This window comes from Parus major, chromosome 10 (genome assembly GCF_001522545.3).
Source record: "Parus major isolate Abel chromosome 10, Parus_major1.1, whole genome shotgun sequence".
In the NCBI taxonomy this organism is placed as follows: Eukaryota; Metazoa; Chordata; class Aves; order Passeriformes; family Paridae; genus Parus; species Parus major.
Genome location: NC_031779.1, coordinates 20,145,228 through 20,170,547, shown reverse-complemented (window position 1 = coordinate 20,170,547; position 25,320 = coordinate 20,145,228). Strand labels below are relative to the sequence as shown.

The following is a 25,320-nucleotide window of genomic DNA, read 5'->3' as shown; positions in this document are numbered from 1 at the left end:
TAGGAAGGTGGGTATCTTAAAAAAAGCTAGAGCATCAAGTAAGAAACTGAGGTACAGTCTTACAAGGCCAAACAGATCAAGATTTAAGGATTAAACCACATCAGAGCAGACTGAATACCAAAGCAGCTCTGTGAAGACTCAAAAAAGGTTTGCTCCAGAAAATACAGTTAAGAAAACAGACAAGGTAGACCCAGTGACCCATGCAAACTTCTGGAAATAACAGAGAAGGTGATTCTTACTTCAGGACTCTGTTGCTGTAAGGTGGCCAGCTCCCTTTGGTAAAGATCTGCAGCAAATGCATAAACCTCTGGTAACTGGGCCTCTGGATTCATCATTTCTGCCACAGTCTTCTCAGCATCACCCATTTGAATTGCTGAATTAATTCTGGCTACTGCTGCCAGTCCTAGAAATAATCAAAGAGCATAAAGAACAAGGAAGGCAGACAGTTGAGGCTCCCATAATAACAGCACTTTTATTTTGCTCAAATGCTTAACTAGAGAAAGAATAACACCCAAATTACAGGGAAAGAGCAAAACTCAGATCCATACATCCCCAGTTAGTCTTCCAGTACTGAAGACAATTAAAACACACAATGCTCATATTTAGTATTAGCTCACCTTTTTTGTCTGGTTATCAAGGGACCATTTTAACATTTCAGTATTCTGATAGTAAGAAGCCTCATTGCAAATTTTTGGATGGGTGAACCATACCAATTTTCTCTTCCTTTCTACCTCTATCCTGCTCAAGGCAGTCATACAGGCACTCCATAGTGGACACATGCTAGCTAACTTAAAACACTGCAAGTAGGTAAGCAAACTTTTTAGGCCTTCCATGCCTAACAAGTAAGGTACTTCGAAGGCAGCTGCCTACTTAATTCAGCATTCACTGTTTTCCTCTCGTATTCTAAATCCTCTCTCCTCAAATATCTGGTAGCCTCCTTTCTACCTATCGCAAAGTGAATTGCTCCTGCACAGTAAGAGAGCTCTGAGTGGTCTCAGAAGCATCTATCAAAAAACAATCAGCAAATTACCTGCATTTTATTTGCTACATGATATTCAGAAACAGTCACGGTTCTGTAGCTCAATGTGAATGATCAGCAGATAAACCTATCCTTCACATCTCTTGGAGCAATCCAGATTTTATATGCAGAGCTACGGATGCTAAACGCGAGCAGCAAGCAGGGAGCACAGTGCCTGTGGAAAAGCAGGCCACGTAACTTTCTCAGACTCGCCTGAGAAAGCAGCCTGGGAAATCATCAGGAGGAATCAAAACAATCCCCAGAGATAGAAGACAGCCTTGCAGGTGTTGTTTGTCAGTTTCTTGTTTTCTTGCAAGAGAAGGTCGAGGGGTGGTGTACCCCACTGACCAATGATGGTGATGTGTTAGTTCACTGACCAATAAGAGTTTTACCTTTCTGGACTTTCACTTATCAGTCTATAAAAGAAGGTCTGAGGTAATAAACCTCACTCTCCTGTTCAACTCACAAGAGTGTCCGTGTCGTTCGTACTGTCTCACCATTCCCAATAGTGCGACACAGAGCCGCAGCACAAAAATTCATAAATGCGTTCTATAAAAAGAGGTTATTTAAGTTTGATGCAAAAATTCTATGTTTCTTAATTCAAATTATATGCTGTTATCTCCAGCCACATTGTAAGAGCTGGATAAAAGACACTGCAAATAATCAGGGCAACCAACTCTCTTTCATGTTCTTAGCAGCTGTAAAGTACTTAAAGGACATTCATAATGACCATTCATAATAGACCCAAATATGGTGCTGCCTCATTTTCTTGATCACATCCATGGTGACTTTGCTGCAATAATTTCTGCTGATCCTTACTTTGCTGGTACTGTTGTGCTGCCCTGTTAGCAGCATCCACTCCCAACTGCAACTCTTCCCTCTGCAGAGGACCTGTAAGGCCAGCCTAAAGAGAAAACAGAAACCGTAAGAGTGAAACAGTGCCAAGTTATTAATTTCAATTACCTCAATAAAAATATTCCACTTGAACTTAAAACAGAAAGACTGCCATATACATAAGGAAATCAGAAATTACTCAGCAGATTCTCGGTTCAGGTGCTGAAAGACCATATGTGTACAACTTGATCTTATTTATATCAGAACTGCAGTCTCATGAGCATAGCAATTTAAAGACAAGACTGCTTCCAAAATGATAAAATATTTAAGATAAAAGGCACGATTTTGTAGGAAAGGACTCCCTGTACATGAGCTGCGTGCTGGAGTGAGATTAGCAACTGTGCAGTTTGGCATGAAACAATCCATTATGTAATGTTGCGTTTTACCTCTGAGCAACTAAAGGGTTAGCAAACATCAAAATGGACAACATGCGGCTTTGACTTACACGTACACGCTTCTTGGACTATATGATACCACACAAATACAAACAGAAAACAAGACTGAGTAACTAGGGAGGCAGAAGGGCTTTAATATTTTGGGTAGCATCACAGAATCACTGAAACTGAGAAAAGATCCTTAGGATCATTGAGTTCAACCACACATCTAATATTGCCAAGTCCACCACTAAACCATGTCCCTAAGCACCATGCCCACAAGTGGCATATGATGGTATTCTTACAAGTGAAAGTAGTTCACACTTATCTGATAGGTGTTTATAAAACCCATATCTCCACATTATTTGGGCACTGACAATAGTAAAATGAGGGAGGATTTTAATCTTAATAGTTCTATACACATACAAGCTGGTAGTTTAAGGTTTGGTCAATTATATGTACACCTACATACAAACATTATACTTTCCTTTGCCTTTCGCATGCAGAGATAAAACCTAAGTAATAGACAGACTTACTGAACACTTCCATCTCTTAACATCTCTCTAACTTTTTCTAGCCAACATGAAACTGTAATGCAGGTATACACCAAGTGATTAGTACACAGTTGTACGGTGAAAGGCAGGAGCAAGGGAAAAATCTCACAAATCAGGGTAATCTACACTTTTCCATACCTCCTGTTTCTGTTGCCTATCACTCATAAACTGCTTGAAATACCAGTCACAATTCTCTCGTAGCAATCCTTGGAGTCCCAGGGCCGGTGTTGCCAAAGCTTCATACAGTGCTAATGCATCTCCTTGCTCCAAAGCCAGGTCAATCTTTGATATGGCTGCATGCGCTATTGACAGTAAAACAGTTTTGAGAAAGTTCCATGATTTACATAACCTACCGCTCAGCAAGAAATACTCTCAGACCTGACAGATATCAAGTTAGGTATGTAATCCAAAAGGAACACTTCCAGAGTGTTGACTTCAATTATGAAGTCAATTATGAATTATTAGTCTGAAAAACAGGCTAATGCCTGGAAATGGCATGCAGTATACAAGATGAAGAACTGAAGGCCCCAGCAACACGGACAATCCATTTCCAAAAGGTAGGGTAACAGAAGTCATAGTGAATTAAGCTTACAACTATGTATTAATACTGACTACAAAAACAAAACAAGACCAAAACCAACTAACAACAAAACCACACGACTGAACAAAACCAAAACACCCCACCACTAAAACAACCCACAAAAACAGAGGAGCTGCCTTTAATTTTTTTCAGCATTACAGAAAAAGAGGAGCACAGGTATCATTTTGAAGTACCCTTTTAATTAAGACTATTACTATAACATGATACTTACTGTTCACTTTATTGATGTTTCCCTGAATCTCAGCTTGAGTCAGAAGTTCTTCATACACATCTCTCTCTCTATCTGAACTTTCTGAGGCAATCTGAAGATGAAATGAAAACTAATCAGGGTTTCTGTGGCTTCCTTCTGCTTTACAAACCTTTTAATTGAAAAGGTCATAAAGAGTAACTGTTTACCCATATTGAGCTGTGATAGGCCATACATATACTACCTCTACACATGTAAAAAGAAGCCCTAGACATAAATACATTTAGAGCAACTATAGTCAAACTCCTGATACAGATAGCTTAGAAACATCTTATTTCAATGTAATGGCTCAACTGAACACACAGTAGAGCTCCAGAACATAGAAAGTTCGGAGTACACAGAGCTAGGCATGTGTTATACAGTGTTCAAAAGCAACACGGACCTCTTCCAGCATCAAGTCAGTTTTGCTCATCATTTCATTGTTAGGAAAATATATCTATGAAAACAGAGGGATGCATTCCAAACATAAAAAATGGTGACAAGAATTCTGTATCTCTGTGGCCCATATTTCAGACAGCTAAACAGACTAATGCAGCTAACTATTGCCTGTTTTCTGCAAGAAGACAGGGGAACATAATAGAAGGCCACAAGGTGTAAATCTGCCTAAGACTACACATACAGGACCTTCACACACATTCGGCAAACTCCCCACAGTTTGCCCCACACTGCACTACAAAATAGTAATGCATGCAAACGGTTTGAAAAAAGAACTGAGCTACCCTATTTTTAGCGTTCTCCATCTTGTCTTGCTTTGCTCTGTAGAGTGTGGCTTGGTAAGTGGATTCAAGTTGATCATCCAAATTTATTAGCATGGCATTAGGGTTCTTCATTGCTGTAAGAGTGTCAGCTGGAACCCGACGGTCAATTGCTTCATTAATGGCAATGACAGCAGCGTGCACTGAAAAACAAGCCACAGTCTGACAGTTAGTCCCAAACAAAACAGCACTGTTAAAAATCAAGAAATCAATAATCCCTGATTTGAAAAGAGCAGAAAAACTATCTGAAAATTAACTGGAAAGCAAAAGAGTTATCCAAATATCTCTCATTTCATCATGGCTTTGTGTTGCTGAAAAAAATAGCAGCCTACTTTGTAGTTAAAATATTTTAAGCAGTTGAATCATCATGCTCCAAAAAAAAGAAAAATACAAAGGGGAAGAATAAAAACATCTTCCCAGTCTTCCAAAAGGCCTATCAGAAAGACTGTACTAGGCTTAAAACATGCAGCATTAAAATCAACACTTAACTGATCTGCTGATTTGAATAAGCAAACAAAATGCCATTTTTCCTTACATGCAGCTTCATCCACAGAAAGTTCATTTGCAAGAATTCCTCCAATCTTGCTGAAGGCAGGCATCTGAATACCATACTTCTCCAGTTCAAGTCTCATATTACTTATTTCCTCCTCTGAAATGCACATTAAAATAGTATTACGTGTGTTTAAATGCATTAGCACTGCTATACTAACTGCTGCTGAAAAAAATAAAGGACAGCTACAATAGATGACAATTATTATTTAAATAATACTTTGAATATAACTCAGTAAGTGAAACAAAAGACATGAAAATGCTAAGACATTTTGCACACTTTTCTAAAATATACATTTCTCCCAGAAACTCGTGTGGGAGTATTCTGTTGTTTTTCTTACTAGGAAACAATGCCAGAACTCTCATGAGGAGCTGGAAACAGACTCCATTCTGAGGTACCTCAACTATTGTTGCCAACAGGTCAGGAAAATGCACACAAGTAGTTTAACATTTTCTTTCTCCCCACAAACAGACTACACCGAGAGGAGCGAATGGAATGCATCAACACATGTGGTTGCTAAATACCATACAACTCTAAAAGAGTGTTAGTAGATAAGCATTTTAAAAGTATAATCAACAACCAATTTGCAGGGAAATAAAGTTTATACACCTTTTAAACCAGATGTATGCCCTCAGGCAAGAGCCTCACTAATGCAAAACGGAATTTGACACTTGTGCAAAATTAAGGAAGTGAACACACAACTTTGTGCTGGCATCTCCTGCAGCAGATCAGTTGTCAAACACCTCTTCAGCTGATGGCACCTCTAAACTGCCACAAGAGGTCAGAACCACGTACTAAGTTCCAAACTGAAAATTCTCCCAAGAAGATGGATGCAAGGCTTAAGCATCTTACAACAGTGACAAAAGAGTTAAGACATTGTTATTTGTGAAAATAAATGATTAGTGAACTGATGACTGTCTAACTGCCTGGTTTAGAAGCTGGCAGATGAAGCCTCTTTTTCTTAAATTACTAAAACTCCTCACAGCCATTATTTATAATTTTATTTGCATTTAGTATATCGACCGTAACAATCCTTTAATTGATGCTCCACAACTGATCTAGACGGGTATGAGATAAAGGCAGCATACATGAGTGTTGTGTTTTTTTTACCTGTGAAGTCTACCTTGCCATATAAATCCTGAATCTGGGGGGCAAGACCCAATTTAAAAAGGTACAGGCTAGAAAAGAAAAGAAGCAAAGAATTAGAACTAGTCATTTTCCCTTGTGGTTCTGACAACGACACAATTTTAGGAGATACAGATTCAAGGACAGGTAAGCCAATATAACACCCGATAATCACCAAGAGAGTGAGCTGACTACTCTCTTTCCCCCTCAGCTGAACGCAACTGGCCCACCACTATGAAGTCTTCACAGAACTACAGAATGGTTGAGGCTAGAAGGGCGCTCTCACGTTTGTCTCGTCACGCTCCCTTTTCAAACTAGGTCACACAGGATCAAGTTCCACAGGATCACGTCCAGATGGCTTTTGAGTATCAAAACAGTGGGGACCACACACTTCAGAGTAACCGTGCCACTCCCTGGTCACTCTCTCAGGTAAATGAAGCATTTCCTGATGCTAAGAGGGACCCTCCTGTGGTTTAGATTATGCTGTTTGACTCTTGTCACATCATGGGACATCACTGAGAAGAGCCTGGCTTCACATCTCCTCTGCATCCTCCCTCCAGACAGGTGCACATATTGTTGAGATTCCCATGGCACTATATGTTATATAGGCTGAATAGTCCAAACTGTCTCAGCCTGTCCTGGCAGGAGAGATCCTCTAGTCCATTAATCATCTTAGAGACCCTTCCTTCAACTCTCTCCAGCATGTTTGTGTCCCTCTAATGCTGGAGAGCCCAGAACTGGACTCAGGACTGCAGATGTGGTATCTCCAATAGTTTAGTATTCACTAGGCTGATTTGGCCTGCTAAAAATGGGGTTAACGTATTCACCTGCAGCCTGAGAAATGGAATTGCTACAAAGGAGGGATAGACCCATACAGCTGTGTACAGATGGGTCTGGGAATAGAAATGCAACTCCTAGTTTTCGACTGTCATGCTAGCTCAACACAGATCACAGAATGGCTTGGGTTGGAAGGGACCTTCAAGATGATCTAGTTTCAACTCACTCCACTACCACAGGCAGGGACACCTTCCACTACCCCAGGCTACTCCAAGCCCCGTCCAACCTGGCCTTGAACACTTCCAGGGATGGGACAGCCAAAGCTTCTCTGGGCAATCTGTGCCAGTGCCTTACTATCTTCTTGGTTAAAGAATGTCTAGCTCTGCCTCAGACAGCAGAGAGGGTGGGAACTGGAATGAAAAGGTAGTAATCTCAACATACTTCACTGTTTTTTTCCTTCAGAATCTGATTTGGCCGCTGCCCAAGGCAAAATATTGGCTTCATAGATCTTTGCTCTGACCTGTTAAGATTGTTCTGCTAGAAAATTTGCCCTCATCCAGCCTTCAGTTCAGCTCTCTCTCTTCTGTCACCTTTCAGCTTTGCAGAAAGATTTCAGAAGCAATCAGATTACTGTCTAGTATTCCTTACCTGAGTGCATGAATACAATAGATACAGCGTGGCATGTTCTTGCGATCATAGATATCTGTTGTTTCTGGGTAGAATATCTAAAGATAAAACAAAGTTAGCAGTCTGAATTATATTCACTCTATACAACCAAATCACATCAGCTCAATTCTTGTGCATTACACTAGAGAAACAGGTCATGGAACAGAACTCTTCAAGCTTCTCTGCCCTGGACCAATGTTTCTCCTACCTGAAGTGTCAATATTTCCTTTTGTTTCTAATAGGCAAATCAGAGCTCCCCTTTTCCTGCCAAGTTCTACATATGTGAATGGGTAGAACCTTTCTGTTGTGCGCACACCAAGATACCGGGTCATGAGGTATTACGGAGGACTTTGGTGAAAGCCAAAGGATGAAAAAAACGCAGGAGAAGAGAAAAAAGAGAATTTTGTTTGGATTGAATGCGGTTGAGAAACAAGAGGAGAGACAGTTTCAAAGGGAAACGCAGACCAGCACTGAGGTGCTCTGCATACTGTATTTTCAGTTAGCTGGACCCAAAAATTTTCAGTCAGTCTCCAACACAAAGCTCTTCAAGGCTTAACAGAAGGGGTTGTTATTGAAGATTCAACTATTCTAGAAGCCCTGATTTATTATAACATAATAAGGTATGTTATTTTCCAGTTATTTGAAGGTTCCTTGCTGTTCCTGTGAGCACAAAACAGTGTTGCTCTTTCTGTAAAGGCAAGAGCAACTGAATGACCCTCAGTTCCACCGCATCAGTTTCCTGGCTGTTCTGCATGGGGAAATACCTAAAGCATCAGTATCTCGTGTAAATGTACTGAATCCCAGCCCATTTCTTTAACATATTCTCACACATTTACTTCCACCCAAACCCTACTTGCATTTGAAAATATTACCTCATACCTGGCACTTAACGTCCCTCTGTCTAAATCACTCCTCATTTATTTTCACCTAACCACCCCAACGGCATATTTCAGTATTTCCTAATCGCAAATGTGTTTCTGTAAGATCATCACAGATCCCAGGAAAGCTCAACTAGTAAATCACAACAAGGTATTTAAAGCTCTTTGCCAAAACTGAAGTGTTCAATTGGCAAGCACACATGCAAAGAAAACATACATCGGATTAAACTACACAATGCCAGTTTTGGTGAGACTATGCATAACATGGCTACAAGAAAGCTTGACTATCAGCCCAGTGCTACCACAGTTCCACATATTTTCAGGCAACTGTGTTTATTAGCTCTGAGAAGCTTATCTGGCCATTTCTCTAGTCAAGTCGGTAATTTATATTTGATTGAGCTACAATGGCAAGATTTCAACTCAACGTGAAAATTTCATAGGAAAATCTGAAGAAACAGAGAACGTACTATTTTGTGTTGTGCTGCTACATTTAGCATTGATTTCTGAAAAAATTCCACAATCAAACTGTAGCCTGGATACTGCTCAAAAGAACGCATGGCAAGAACGATGTAATGCAGATATTATGCAAGATAAGTAATATCAGAGATGTGGTATACAAGGATAAATTATTTTGCTTCTAGTCATTCTCACACATGTAGGAGAATGAAATCCTTCAGCAAGTTTTAGGGGAGAGTTTCTACAGGGACACAAATCTAGAAATCAAAGAATAACTAGAGTAAGTGTGCTGATTTTTTAGTAACAGCAAATGCTTCCACAGAATGCAAAGCTTTTCTGAGATTATTTATTTATTTGGATGTACAAGACAGAAGTTACCTTAGGGAGACCGATCTCAGACATAGCATTCAGCCACTGGATTACATTATCCGTGTGTCGGAAGTGGAGACCAGTTGCCTGAAATAAAAAACAGCAGGAGCAAGAGGGAGGGCAGTAAGAAATAAAATCACACCTGTCAAGAACAGCAGTAAGGTTCACTAACACAGATAGTGAAAACAGCACTTTTGCAGGAAAGTCTGAAGTCTTTCATATATGCTTATATTGACTGCTTATGACAAAATTAATCTAAGTGCAAGCTTAGATATAAAACTAAGAGTCCACGCACCCCCTCATTTAACCACTGTTCTAGGGTGAAGGCAGAGTTTCTCAGGTAAGACTAATACAAATTAACTTTCTGCTTATTTTCTCACAGTACCTCCACGTGTGCATATTCCCATTTTAGATGTCCATGGTCAACAGCACTCACCTTATACCTAGTCTGTTCCCTGTCATAGATTTTCTTCACAGAAACCACTTTAGGGGAGAAAAAGTTTCCAAGTTTTGCCAGGTAGACTCCATTTCTCAATCCTTCTTCCAGCTCTGTTGTGGCAGGCAGCTCCTCATTCAAACAGGCCTCCATCCATCTGGAAGTGCAAGAACAACAAAGCTGGTCACATGAGTATATTTCTAATTTGTGAACACAACCCCATGCCAAACAAGTCTCCTGTGGCTGCTGCAGTCATACTCAAGCATACTATTCACTCAGCACTAGGGGTTGAAAATGGATATAACACTAACACAGGATCTGCATCACTAAAATGCTAGTCGGTAACGTGTCGGACAAAATATTAAGGAGAAGTACAGAATTCATCAGCCAGACTTCCAAAAGTGATTAAGACATCATCTCCATGTTTCTCCTTCAGCCCACAACTTAGTCGGTCTACACAGAGGGGCCATCCCATCCTTTTAACTAACTTAAATCTTCTACAGGTTTATCTCAAGCATTTCTTTACTTTTATTAAGTACTTGCTAGTCATTGCGTGACTTACCCTACAATGTTCACAGAATCGTAGAATGGTTTGAGTCAGAAAGGTCCTCAAAGCCTATCTCATTTCAACCCTCTGCCATGAGCAGGGACACCTTCCACTAGACCAAGTTGCTCAGAGCTCCGTCCAAGACTGGTCCTGAACACTTACAGGGATAGGGCAAGCCACAGTTTCTCTGGGCAAGCTGCTCCAGGTGTCTCAACACCCACATGGTAAAGAATTTTTCCCTAATATCTAATCTAAAACTACCCTCTTTCAGTATGAGGATGATGTTCTCAGTCTAATCTTCCTATATATCTTTTCCCACCCTACTATACATTTCAGGAACAGGGGAAAAAGCATGGAGCAGGCGTTCTTCTCCTCATAACTCACTTTCCTTTATACTGTTGCCTTCCATCTCATTTAATGGTATCATGGATCTCATGACAAAAATAAAAACTACAGCAAAACATTTTGAAAAATCACTGTTCTCAAAACAGAAGTGCACCTTGATATTTCTTCTTTACAAGCTATTGGAGGCTGCAAATTGCAAGCTCAGCTACAGTTTCTCCTGAAGATGACATGCTACCTGACTGCTCTGGTCTCTAAAAAAGGGACCTACATAACCACAGGCCTCTTTTCTAAAGCATCTTACTTAGATCATGCCTCACTTGGAGCTGAACTCTAAAAGCTCTTATAGGACAGATGAGCCTTGGATCAATTAACATCACAGAAAAGTGGCTTTCAAGACAACAGGGGTCCAAAATAGAAATAGTCCATACAATAAAAGAGAGCTGATAGTATAACATAAACAAGGTTAATAATTTGGCTCACAAGGATGATAAGCCCACATTACTGGCACTGATCTGAAACACAAGCAAGCAGATGATCCTGCTTCAACCCAGTGTACTTTAAATCCCAAATGAGATACCACTGCACTGTGGACTGCAGCCTGAGCCCAGGAGAAGGGGGGGCGTGGGGATTGCAACCCAAAGCAGGACCTGGAAAAGCACCAAGTAGTAGTGTCTACCAGGAAGAAAAGGTTTCTGGGAACACCTGGCCAACACCTGTCCATAAGCTACAAAAAGAAACTCAGTTCCTCTCAAAACTACTGTTTTCTCAAGGCTTCGCTACTTTCCTCTCAAAACTCAGTTGCTCTTGAATACTGAGTTCTAGAAAGATGCACATACTAACCGAATATGTGACAAACATGACATAAGTTTAAAAATTCTGGACCCTTACCAAAAAGATACTGTCACTTGTATGCCACAGACCATTACAACCAAAGATTCCTGAGAGGACACAAAGCTACTCAGATGCTGGAAGAGTCCAAATCATAGCAACAGTTTTCACAGTACCTTCCCCACTACTTTACTTGGAAAACAAACAAAAAAACCCCAAACAATTAAAAACACCCACTTCCTTCAGACTAGAAGACCTAAAATGGAAGCAGAAGGGACATGTGACTAAGCCATTTAATTAGTACCTTATGGAAGGACACAGAGGCAGCTAGTCACTCCATAATGAAAGATGAATGGCCCATAATTAGAACATAAGCCATCTCAATGTACTCATACCTGTTTCAACAGGTTCTTAAGTGGGTGTTAATATAACTGCAAAACTAGAGCAATTTACATACAGTAATGCTCCTGCTTGGTGTGGCATTGCTTAACCATTTGCTAAGCCAGAGGACAAAGCTATGTTTTCAGAAAACATCATCCAGCACATTTATATTTAAAAGCTCACATACTTGGATTAAAATTAACACATGTCATTCTTAAAAGGCAGAAATGCTTGTGGAATTTACAGACAAACAAGACAAATACATTTCCCAATGAGCAGGGAACCTGGCTGATGGGCAACAACCTCTACTCCTTTTCAACATTAGGCATTAGAACAATATGCCATCAATAAGCTTTTCACAGAAACTTTTCAATTCTTTTCTGATACTTTGGTTGTTTCCACTATGCTCCCTCCCTCTCATCAGTACAGAAAACAATGCTTAACCCAGAATTGTTTTTTCAATCAAGTTTTATCACATGGTTGCATAGATAACATTGGACTTAAAATTTTACTGAAGCTAGTTCTAATTACAGTAGTAAGTGCACACTTCCAATCAGCTAATAATGATGTTACAAAATCCCCCTCCTAGAAAAAGATTCCTGAATACCTTCATGCAGCTTCTATCATCACCTGCAATTTAGAGCCAGGATTTCCTGACAAGACATGACAGTAAAAATGTAGCATCAGGTATTGTTGGGCAGCCAGTCTCCCAAGTAAGGTTGTCTTCAAACTTTCAAAGGAAACACTGCTCCATTACCAAGGACTGGAAAAAAATAACATCAGTCATATCAACTAACAACTTTTTTATTCTCCCACAATACAGCATTATTGAGGATAGTGACAAGTTACACAAACGCATCCTATGTTTGAAAAGTATCATAGGCATATTTCATCCAGAACTGGAGTTTAGATACAGCAAAAACCTAATATTGATCATATGAAATACCTTTCGCTCTTTCACTTGTGAAAATGTTTAGTCTGGCTAAGCCTGAGACAATGGAAATAGTGTGGAAAAGAAATAAAAAGTCACTCTTTTGCTCTCAGACTGATTATAGACGAGCCTGAGGAAGCAGAGCTAGCAAAGTGCTAGTTTCTCCAGGAACTGCTGCAACAGTATCAAACTGAATAAACAAAAATACTAGAGCAGAAAATTTTAAAAATGGACAAAGCCTCTAAGGAAGGCTGCTCACTTTATGACAGGACTACCATGTAGTATGTTCCAGCACAAAAAGAAAACTGACCATGGCATACAGAATACAGAAGGCACCAATAGTTGGAAAAAAGTGATTTTATCCACCAATGAGGAAAGCTCACTTCTTGGTCATCATAAGTAGCAATAATTTCTAAATAAAAATAATTATTTGAAGGGACTGCAAATATAAGTAACATTTTCTAACCTTCAATTGTCCTACAGTTCCAAAACAATGGACTTCCCTTTTTTACCCAGACCTAGCCAGCGACATTTTTCAATTCTGAGATCACACAGCAGCCCAACACACCATCTGAGTCTGCACCTGGTGGTCACTTCCGCTGTGCAGGGCGCAAGAGTGACATTACAACACTTCCAGCAAATAAGAACTCTAAGATGATAAAATATGTAACCTTGACACATCATGCTGAAGAATAACTGGTACAATTCGTATCCGGGTCTGGTACCAACACTGTTGGTTGAAGCTCAGTTCCACATCACATTCTGTTTACTGCATACCTCACCAGTTTCGTTAGCAGGAAAGCTGCAAACAGAACCTCCATGTAAATTTCTGAGCCACCAGTTTGAGAGCACTGGCCACAGAGTTCTTGATCATTGGTCAGAATCATGCTTCTCTTTGTAAGCATGTCAGTGCCACAGCGGTACCTCTTTGCTTCTAGCATTCCCCTACCAACTGCATTTCAGAAGGCTGTTGTCTTCTTCTTCAAGAAGCATATGCTCTGTTTCCTCCTGAATGAGGCCTGGAAATAGACTAGAGGAGCACAGAGTTTAACTCTCTTTCCAGGTGCGTACGACTCTTAGTCTCCAATATTTTTAACACCGTATACCATACCAAGCCTACCCAAACCTGTGCTTTACCAACATGGTTAGACTGCCTTAAATATCTCCTTCTTACAACCATTACATACGCAGGCTGTTTGCCCAAAATCACATTCTTCAAACATATCTTCAACATGTGATTTCCATGTGTGTGTTCACACATGGGTACAAATTCTTGAAATTAGGTCATTTTTGTGCACTTTTAAAGTGCCTGGAGCATCAAGAAAATCAACACTGGATATGTTTGTAATGTAACTCTCAAATGTCAGTGCTAATGCAAAAGTTCCTAAAGTTGTCTAGTACAAAAAAAAAACCACCAAACCCCTCGGCGCCCGCAGGGCTGGTCACCGCCTGCCGCCGGCTGCTTTGCGGGGCGGCCTCGCCAGCTCCCCCCCCCAAAAAAAAAAAAACCACAAAACATATGATAATAGTTTTGTTCACAAGAAAATTCATGAAAAATTTGCTCTTGATCTGTCAAAGTCAGTATGAAAGCCTGCAGCAGTAAAGACCTGAAAATATTCCCATGCTTCAGTGTTTGGTAGTTAATTTGCCAGTTTCACAATTCCAGTACAACTACATGTTCAACAAGAAGGACCTGTAACACAATCAACCTGTCCCTGTGTTGAAAACTACGTTTATTTAGGCGGAAAGTAGTTTGTTTCACAGGATTTCTGACAAACAGTGAACAATATAAACCTCCTTAGGTAACAGTTTGTGGTAGCATCTTATTCGTGTGGCTGCTGTAACAGGAGAATTTGGCAAGAATCTTATAGATGGCAGAAAACACTCAAGAGGTCAGAACCCTCTGACAAATGGAGTTTCAGCAATCACAGTATAACCATCAGTCAGAAGCTGGAAATGAGACAGTGAATGACACTAGCCTGACATTTAATACCTACTACAAAAATGACAAATTATGTCACACAATGACTTAGAGAATACTAAGCATTCCACTCAACAACAAAACCTCGAGAAAGAAAAACTGTCTCCCTGTCCCTAACTCCCCAAGGGATTTACTCACCCTCAGGGTCCATATTTGCATAACACATCCATTTTTTTACCCATCTTGTCTAGCACCCGGCACTGACACAATTTAAAGCGTTATCATCTTTTGCCCTAGAACTCACCCTACAGAAACAAGGCTCACAAAAAAAGACTACGAGACACCAGCACATTCCAGACAGCAGGTGTCCAATCTAAAGGAAGGTACCAACAATACTTATTTAGAATTCCACTCTTCAAAGATCATAATCACATCCCAGGGAAGGGTGGGGGGAAGAGAAGCACAGGAAGGCTTTCATAGTGGTGTAACAATTAACATCCTGGGAAACGAGATCACCATCAAGAGATACAATGCTCAAGATTTACCTGATGCCGGTAAATCTGAAATCACATCTTTTAACAGTCAGGACTTTGCTCGTATCAGTATGACACATGGTCAGGTACCTTTACAACCATTAAAATTACACCAGTAATTACCATAAAACTATCAGGAATATGTAATTTGAATTATTCTATTGAGAAATATGTGTTTGCTAAAACACATTTTGACTGCTTGTTGATCTACAACCCTCTATTTCTCTACCAAAAGCATCATTCTTAATTTCACTTTCAACTCAAATAGTTTTGAAAAATCTAACAAGCTGAAATAGAAATTTAATCTTTGTCACTTGCCCCAGAAAAGAAAAACCTCTTGCCTTCAACTTAAGTCTAAAGCCAGTTTCTATTTAACCCATATGTGGCAGACAGTCAGGAAATGCAGTTACACTCCTGTACCAACACCATAGCAAAATCTGCCAGACCTCGTTGAAAAGGGAAGCTGATTCACATTTAGGTGTAAAAACTGAAACACCCACCCCCATGTTTCATTCAACTTTATACTCAAAAGCATCAGAAAGTAACTGGTGCCCACAAAGTCTGTCCTGCAATCACTTAAGCAAGAAAAGGATGTTCAAGCTATCCACCCAGGAGAGAGCCATTACACCTCGCCCAACAAGCATCAGGAGGTCCAGGACCTGTTGCCCTGACACGGTGGGTCACCAGTCATCAAGCTCTCCTCACATCTCCTGGGCACTCTCTCAGTTGGCAACCACATACAGAATTTACAGGTTACAGATAAGGATAAGCCTTTGCATACCCTTTGATAATAAACAGCGATGACTATCTCTGTCCAGCACCACCTCCAGGATTCACCAGCATTTGCTCACGATGCTCTGCCTCCAAAGGGGATCTAGTGAAACCTAACGCGAACATGCTGGGATCTGGATGACAAGCAGCTAATCCAGGCATTTTGAAAGACAAGTCATTCCAACTGTTGCACTTGGTGCCTTCACATCTAGATGCTTCTGCTCGTGACCATTTAGCCCTCCTACTGCAATTCCCCAGAGGTCTACCGAGGAAAAGATGCATGGCTGCTGCAGCACCACAGCAGAGGAAAAAGAAGTGAGAGCAAAAGGGCTGCACCTTCTTTTCTCCCCACCCAAGTCTCTACATAAACCATTCAAAAGAATGTATGAAATTATGGCTTAAAAGCTTTTTCACTGCTCATTACTGCTGGCACAACAGGTATGGCATTTTTTGGACTAACGATACTACACATTTTATTGAAAGATGAGGATTCTCACACTCCAGCAGATCATCCATATATGTCTCAAATATTTTTAGTGCTGTTACAAATGTAGACTTGGCAGGCGTTCTCACAGACGTTAAGAAGAGAAAACCTGGAAGACAACCTCAGCTCTTCATCCAGTTCACCTGAACAAGAGCATTGGACAACCATGGAAAACACACTAACAAAAACATCTCTTCAAAATAACTTATTCTAACAATTAACAAAAACAACTTATTCTAACTCTAAACAAATCAAGGAACCACCTCTGAAGATGAAAGATCTCTCAGAGAGTTAACAGCAAAGTAAAATAAATTTATCGCATCAGGAGTGTTCTCCTCTAGAAAAGTCGGTGGATATTTAAATGCATTTCAGTAAGGTTTGTACAGATGGAGAGCTAGGAAAGCAAGTACTGCCCACAGCTAAAAGGTCTCACAACGTTCTCATTATCCACACAGGCATTTTCAGTTCAAAGATACAGAAGAACAAGAAATTAATTAGTAACACAGGCCAGCTTTTTCCCAGCAATTGATGTACTCTTCCTGGCAACATGCAGCTGAGCCAAAGACAAAACTGATACTTTGGCATTGAAATCCTTACTACTCCCCGCCTCCGTACAAGTAAATAGGAGTTTCCTCTCTGCTCACTTGCAATCACTGCCATCAACCTGTAAAAATTCCCTTAGGTGCTCTTGCTGATGAGGATACTACTGCATTTGCCATATTTGCCAGAAAGATTTGTCATTTGTCCTGGAGAGCTTTCAGCCTGAGTACCAAGCCCACAGTCAACAGGAACATAATTATCAAATACACATCAGTCTTTTTCAAGTTAATTGTCTTGATCACATAGCATTAGCAACTAAATAGACCTAAATGCTTGGAAGCTACAGCATCACTGAAGTTATCACGCCCCAAGACCAACTTGATTTCTTGTAAATAAGGGTTATTACAAAGCACTCCACAGTACTCACAGCCAAGAACTGTTAGTGACATCTATTTGTTTTGGTTATTTTGGGCTGCTCTTCTTACATTACACACAGTATTTCTTCAGAAAGCACCTTCCAAAGAGAAAAATCCTGATCTCTGAACAAACGGTTGTTTCTTTCCTCCTGGCCTGCCTTTCGTTACTATTTCCAGTGAGTCATAAAAGAAATATCCAGTGAGGCAAAGATGGTGGTACTTCACCGCTATCCTTTCTGTATTTCTCTCCACCCACTTCTCAGAAAAATACAGTTCTGAACGTGCATTCCAAGCCACTTCCAGTTCAGACAGCCACTCCCTGCCGACTGCATGAGGTCATACAAAACAGTACAGGATTTGTAAATTACTATCTCCAGTTCAAAAAGGAGCTGATAAAAGCCCAAATAAAGTGGTAAGAACTGAGTAGAAGTTAGTCCAACTTCCAACTAGTGATAATAAAATATTATTTATGAATACTCCTGGATTACAATCTATCACGGCACTTGCATTATATCTGAAAAGCAGAAAACAAACAAAAAAAAACCACCACAAAACAACATATATGAAAAACTAATCCAAACAACCAACCCAAAACCAGTACCTGACCAAATCTGCAAGTAGAAACACCAATGAAGGATATTACAGAAAAATACCCTGACTTCTGGATAAGGACCGCAAAAATCAGGTCTCAGGCTGCTTCTATTTGAGATAAATACACCCCTACCCTACCGTGAGCATGAGCTGCCAACGGAACAGAGTATATTCTTACAGTTTTATCTGCACTGCCACAGCTATTTTATTAGACTACTGTGATTTGGAGACAAGAGGAAAAAAAAAAAAAAAAAGAAAAAAAAAGCAATCCAAGAAACAAACAAAACAAACAAAAAAGAATGTGAAAAAGAAAACTTCAAGTATTAAATAATAATTATTAATAAAGCAAATTTTCTTCAAGAATGAGGCATCTGGTCCACACATAGTAGAGGAATCACTCTGTTCACAATCTTCATTTTAACTCCAAATTTCATTTCAGTCTTTCACAATCCTGAACAACTTAGTTACACTCCGTTTCCCTTTCTCCAACTAGCAAGAACTAATTCCTGTTTCACAAGACTGTTGCACATTATTAACTGAAATAAAAAACTACTAAATAACAATAGAACAGTGACAGTGAAAAAAACCCAACCAAACAACATGCTAGAATATCATTAATTAAGTACAAATTATTCCTCTGATAATGCTTCTGATGTATGCTCATTAGCAGATGGATCTGCAAATAGCTGTAAATTGAGTACAGAAGTACCCAAAGTTACTGCATGTGGGCTGTCACATCCGGCAGTTCAGAAATTCAAACTTTTCTAAACTTTTTATTTCAGTACGAAATTATGTGCTAGCTAATTTTTATTTTACTTTCTTCTAATATTTAAAAAAACTATCTGTTGCTCTGTTAAAGGGATAGCAAGCCTCTGACAATGCTGATGCAATGCAAATCAGTGTGTTGTTAATCACATTACTTTAGGTGTCTTTATGTTGTAGAAGAAAAAATAATATGAAGTACAGTGTTTGAATGCAATATTATACTGTAATAATATAATGTGATTATGGGAAAGAGGAGAGGAGTCAGCAAGTATTTTTCTTCAGCTGCCTCCCACCCTGCCTAGGCTATCATAAGCTTTATGATGTTTTATATTTATTTATGTTCACCTTTTCAGCTTCTGTGCGTGACACAGAGTACACCAGCGACCTTCCTCTGCTCTTAGGTCCTCCTCTTCCCGTTAGAAATACAACTTCCAATCTGACATTCTCTCACTGTGAAGAAAGACTATTAGCCCTCTCACAGCTCAGAGGGACTGTAATCAATAGCACAAGCAAAATGCCACAGTATCTAATTCAGATGCTAGGCTCAAGTTACATTACTGGCAAAGTCAAATATAGAAAATCTCATATCGAGGGCATTCATTTCAAATACACTGATCTCTTACAGCTCTTACTTGTTTCTAGTAAATAAACTCCTTACCAACAAAGCAGCTGAGAGCCCTCTTCTAGACTGTACTAGTGGTAATAAAACTCAAAGGGCAATTTAAAAAATAACTTCTCAGGAAGGAAAAAAATCCTGGAAGCAGACAGTGAACTCAAGCCTTTGCTCTCCTTCACATATCTTAATTATTAAACTCAGAAGTCTGCTCCCCTCCTGGTCATTTAATCTTTAACTCTTATGTTAAGTGATTCAGCCTTAACTATAGGAATAAGGAACTCCCACTCACATATACATGAATAGTTGGTATGCCACTAAGCAAACGTGGGTTACAGGTTGGATAAGGGTTGAGGTTCTCCAAGCAGACCTTCCACTTGAAAAATAAGTGCTCCAACTACCAAGGTGGATACAAGGAAGGCTGCACACCACTACTTGCATTTTGAGCAACACAGGTGCTGCTTCATAATTTACAGAACATACTGGCAACCGCTAGGCATTATTTGAAACATCTCAAGGCTCACCCAGAGACAAGTGTGAAAACTGCTGTTTTTCTGACAAGGTGTGGCAAAAATCAAATGCCCAGCTGCTCAATCTCATCCACATCAAGACACTAAGAAGCAGAGACAAGAGCACTAAGAACTTCAGAGCCAAAGCTGATTTATTTAGAGTAAATTTACAATTAAGCAAGAGCTTGATGAAAATATTAAAGCCATTACTGTGGAACATATCTTTGCTTGAGGTTTGTTTTTTGTTTTTTTGGTTTGTTGTTTGGGTTTTTTTTGCAGATCTGGGCATGGAATTCAAGAGAAAATCAGCACCTCCTCAAGCATTTACTGAAAGGTTGATGACAGGAAGAGTCCACAAGTGAAGGATCTGGGGCTCCTTCAAGCTTGGACAGTTAATACAGTACAACTCATCTCTGCCTGTTTGCCCAGCATTTGCTGCTAAAGACTTTGGTTTCAAAGGGAGTTATTTTGAAACATGGTTAGATCTTACTAGTTCAAACTTCATTCAAGTCCATATGGAAGGCAAATTATTACCTTCTAGTAACTAAGCACTCTGTGTGAACTTACAGGAGTGATAATTCTCATAAAGCACTTAAAGGACTACAGCATAAACTAAGTGCTCCCCACACCTTCAAAAATGTACTATACGTTCTTGGTAATATTGAAGTCCTGGAATTAAATCCTTTATATTCTGCCAACAGTGAACTTGTACAAACTCAATACTTCCTCCCCAGTAAAGTCACTACAGCTGAACGTGTCTGCCTTGCTAAGAAAGAATTGCACAGATTTATACAAAATTCACCATGCAGCCAAGAAAAATTTTCTGGCTCATAACTCATATCATCTTTTGAAGAACAAAGACAGACTTAAGTGTTCAATAAGCCATGACAAAACACACTCTCGGCTATGTCGAATATGTATTTATGTATGTCACATTCCTACTCTTCACATAGGGCATATAGGATCTAATCTTTGCAAAATATTTTTTAAAATATCAACAATATGACTTCATGCATCCATTTTTGATAACAGTCCTTTTTCCTTCATAGTATCTACTGAGTGCTGATCACACTTTCAATTAATTGTCTGAATGAACATATACAGTATGTTTATATGCTTATTAAACGTGGAGATTACACACAGTCTGGAAGACAAAATTAAGATAAAAGTTATTTCAATATTTTAAACAAAAATCAGGAAAAATCTCCTTCAGCAGGATCAAGTGAAGGGTAACACACTTGGGAAAACACAATAGACCATATAAACACCATATAAACACAAGACAAGAAACAGATTTCAGCAGCACTAGGCGACAACTCAGCAAAACTCTACTATAACATCATGAAAAAGCAGATAGCATGCAATAATGTATGATCCTATCAAATCTATTGGGGTATACAAAATAATCAGTGCACTCTTTTTAAGTATGCCCACTAACACCCTGTTGAAAAAGTTCTCTCTTTTGGCAGTGGACTTCCAGAAAGACACTGAGCACCTGAAGAGAAGTCCGAGCAACCCAGGATAAAGTACTACAGATCTATTAAATAGATGGATGCATGGAAAAATATGCAAGAATTGAGATCTCAGTGTGCAAGGGATATACACTGCTACAATTTAAATTTGTAAAGTGTTTCAGTTAAAAGGAAGGGAATAACTGTTTTTCATGTGCACTGCTAAGCCAGGAGGCAATATTGCACCAGACATATACAAGTTACACAACAGGGAGTGATGCCTTTTCTTGGGTTTAGAATTAAGAGTTAGACATGGTTAAGGGATAAAGAGCTTTTTATCTTGGTATCTAATAAGAATTTTTATGGTGCAATAATTCACTAAGGTGGAATATACCGAATGTACACACACAGTAGATCACATATACAATTTTATAGAATTTGTCAATTAGTATATTTAACATTGATGCTCCAGTGAAGCTTAAATGAACAGTGTGACATTTTCTTATCTTAAAGTATTTTTCTGCAGATGGGCTTAATTTTAATTTACAGGATATGTTTTAGAGGAGGTCTTGGATTTTCAAGATAGCGTAAGGTTTTTTGGCCTCCCAACTGCAAGGCCTTTAGGATATTTGGTCTTCTGGCTTAATAGAATATGAGGACTCTGCTGGGATACTAGACTTGAAGGATTTCAAGTATGCATGGTAAGGGTATTGAGGATATATAAGAGGTATATAAAAAGAAAAGGTAAAAAATCATCATGGCATCAGGAGAATCCATCCAGTGCTAGGAACAAGGGAGCAATACAGCTACAGAGTCCTTGCTATTCAGTCTTTGAGAACATTAGATGCACATATAAGAAGTCGGTTGGTTTTTTTCAGGGAGGAAGGGAGTTTCTTTGGTATTTTTAGTTGCTTGCTTTTTCTAGTGAAACTATATAGCCACTGAGAAACTGAGACAAGAGGCAAGATGCATCCAAATTATTTCCCGTACCAAAGGTCGTGTCTTTTTTTTAAAGCACCAGCAGCTGAAAAATCAATTATTCTCACCTCTTTGCTTCCTCCAGATGACAAAGGTATTCATAGGCTACATTCTGGCGTCGCCTTTCATCCATTTCCTCTGCTGTTAACCTCTCATTATCCAAGACAGCTGAAAACAAACAAAACATGGCCCTCAGATGGTTGAAGATCAAATGTAAGGGAATAGGCACATTAAAAAAATCAGATCCAACCTCTCCCACAGAAATTCATCACAGTGTTTTTTTATTCAGAAAACTAAGGATTTGATGTTGTTCTTTGCTAGCAACAGAAGACACCCCATTTTCTTATCCTTGTCACATAAATCTGCCAGTTTCCTTCTTCCTGATTTCTTAATTTGAGTGCATCCCTTGTACAATTTCTTAGAAACAATCCTTTATTTTCTTATTTTCTTCTAGCTTTCCCTTTGTCTTCTTCAAAAGCACATCAGTGACCACTAGTCCCCTCACCTATCCTCTGATTTTGATAGCAAAAGATTAAGGACACAAATACATATTCACATTATATAATCCCTTCTGTATCTTTATAGTCCACCTTTAAAATAAGGTAGAAATGATAATACACACTCCCTATATGGGAGTTCATATAGGGCTTCCCTACACAGAGCGGAATCATTCGGATTTACAACCTGCATGCCATCTTCGGACCAAGCTGAAGACCTACATAGGGGTAATATGCCTAAATCTTCCAGATTTTGTGTTTTCAAAGCCTCAGTGAAAAAGTCTCCTCTTCCCATACTTACAGCTAAGTACATCTCATGTCAAAAAAGGAAGAAAAACCCACAGCTTTTTTAGGTTTTATGGACCAATTTGACAAATAGAAAATGTCTCATACTGTTATTAGGCAAAGGTTAACTTATATCTAAAATGCCATCAACAACCATCTACTGTGCACTTGTGATACCCCAGCAGGAACACTGCATTCAGGCCTGGCATCCTCAGCACAAAAAACTGTTAGAGCAAGTCCAGAGAAGGGCAACAAAGATGGAACACCTCTCTCACAAAAGCAGGCTGAGACAGCTGGGGTTGTTCAGCCTGCAGAAGAGAAGGCTCCAAGGATACTTCATTGCGGTCTTTCAGTACTTAAAAGGGAGCTTATAACAAGAAGAGGGAGATACTGATGGGACAAGGGGGAACAGTTTTAAACTAGAAGTGGAGAGATTCAGACCAGTTGATAGGGAGAAATTCTTTAACCAAGAAGATAGTGAGGCATTGGAACGGGTTGCCCAGAGAAGCTGTGGCGGCCCCATGCCTGGAAGTGTTAAAGGCCAGGTCGCACCGACTGCCGCTTACAACATCGCCCCTTCACAGCACCACCTTTTCTCCGCCGTTGATCATTTCTGACGCGGTATCGCAGCACAGGCGAGCCCGCGCGTCGGACACCAAGACCCAAAGCCTCCCTCTCCACAGCAAGTCTATGACAAGGCAGTGAAGGTGTCCGGTGGGAGCGGTGTTTCGCCCGGCAGATCGGGTGCGGTCGCCAAAATCGGCGGGAAGGCGGAAGGCAGGGCCGCCCCCGCCCCGCCCGCGGCGGACATCTTGGGCGAGGCGCGGGACCCGCCCGCGGTAGACGACGGCGGTACAGCCGTAGGACGTCTCGTCGCTGCCCATCCACTGTCTTCTCCCAGCACTCATCTCCAGCACTCAGGAGGACCGTCGAGCTTCGACGAACTCCCGCGCAGCACGGCGCCCGCCTCGCGGCTCACCGCAGCCCGAGAGGAGAGCCAGCGAGGCGCACTGCGCCCCCGGACCAGTCCCGGAGCTCGGACCCCGCGGCTCCCCCCATGCCTGCGGCGACCCAGCCTCCCCTCCCATCGCTGGACCCTGTAAGGCACGGGCAGCTGGTGCTGGGAGTCGCTTAGCGGCCACGCGGATTCCCGAACCCCCAGGGCCCCAGTACTCACAGCCATAGTGGGGCCGGGACACGGCCAGCCCGTCCACGTCCTCCGCCGCCATGGCGCTGCGCTGGGTCGGCGCTGGCGGGAGCTGGGCGCGGCTGTTCCTCTTCCTGCCGCACCGGGTGTGGCGGGGGAGGAGTCGCCCCTCCGCGCTCTCTCCCCGCCCTGGCTGCGCCCTGGACGCCCCCGCAACTTCGGCCGCCGCGGGAGAGAAATGAGGAGTTGCGCAGCCCCGCTCCGGCCGGACCCAGGCCCCAGTCTAGCTCGGCCCGTCCCGTAGACCTGAAGGAGCCGTTTTGGCCGCCCTGTCTCTCCCCGGCGTCCCTCCCCCTCACAGGGCCAGCGCCCTGGCCCTCAAACTTCCCGTTAACCTCATTCGTAACACACCCAGCTAAGCTCTGATGTAAACTCTGCCAGCATATTGTGCGGAACACAGCCCAGCTCAACGTGGTCATGACCCACATCTTACCCTCCCAGCCCAGCCATGCTAGCCCCACTGTGTGCAGTGCAACCTCATCAGCTCAGCCTCCGCAGCCCGGCTGCCTCCCACGTGCTGCTTTGCCTTGGCCCTCTTGTCCTGCCAGGTTCCCCAGCTGCATTGCCCTTCACAGTAGCAAAGCCTGGCCTTGCTGGATGCAGCCATGTCCTTCCATCTGAACAGCTCTGCTGACCAAACCGCGGTAACTCAACTGTCAGCCTGAAGTTGAAGCAGGGTGCCCCAAAACAATAGCAACATGCAGCAGTGCTGCCACAGGAGAATCATGCAGTGAAAGCTTCCTTCCCCTCAGTACATACTACTGTTGGCTTTGCCTATTTCTTGTTCAAGGGTCAGAGCACAACAATGCCAGCCACCACGTGTCCATTTCAATTAGTCCCATGAATTTCACTGCCAGGACATAAATTTACTACCTAAGCATAAATTAAGTAATTTGGAAGACCAATAGCCCCTGTTAGGAAAAGCATCACCAGCAGGTAATGTGATAAACGGGCCAGGAGACCAGCTCCTTTTCAGAAAGGCCTTTATTAAGCAGCACAGCTCTGGGGTGGGGGCCCGAGGGGTCGC

General features: G+C 41.1%; 1 protein-coding gene across 1 annotated transcript in view; it reads right to left on the bottom strand.

Annotated features, from left to right (window-relative positions):
* IQGAP1 (IQ motif containing GTPase activating protein 1) overlaps window positions 1-24,347 on the bottom strand; it is a 54,865-nt gene extending 30,518 nt beyond the window's left edge. Inside the window, exons 1-12 of the mRNA XM_015638692.3 lie at window positions 24,264-24,347; window positions 22,373-22,472; window positions 9,701-9,857; window positions 9,274-9,351; window positions 7,544-7,620; window positions 6,104-6,171; window positions 4,979-5,092; window positions 4,408-4,586; window positions 3,653-3,743; window positions 2,979-3,142; window positions 1,838-1,922; window positions 240-403 (exon numbers count right to left, since the gene is read on the bottom strand). Coding sequence (XP_015494178.1) covers window positions 240-403; window positions 1,838-1,922; window positions 2,979-3,142; window positions 3,653-3,743; window positions 4,408-4,586; window positions 4,979-5,092; window positions 6,104-6,171; window positions 7,544-7,620; window positions 9,274-9,351; window positions 9,701-9,857; window positions 22,373-22,472; window positions 24,264-24,315 — 1,329 coding nt within the window. The 5' untranslated portion in view covers window positions 24,316-24,347. The remainder of the gene's footprint in view (window positions 1-239; window positions 404-1,837; window positions 1,923-2,978; window positions 3,143-3,652; window positions 3,744-4,407; window positions 4,587-4,978; window positions 5,093-6,103; window positions 6,172-7,543; window positions 7,621-9,273; window positions 9,352-9,700; window positions 9,858-22,372; window positions 22,473-24,263) is intronic.
* Window positions 24,348-25,320: the final 973 nt, after the last annotated feature.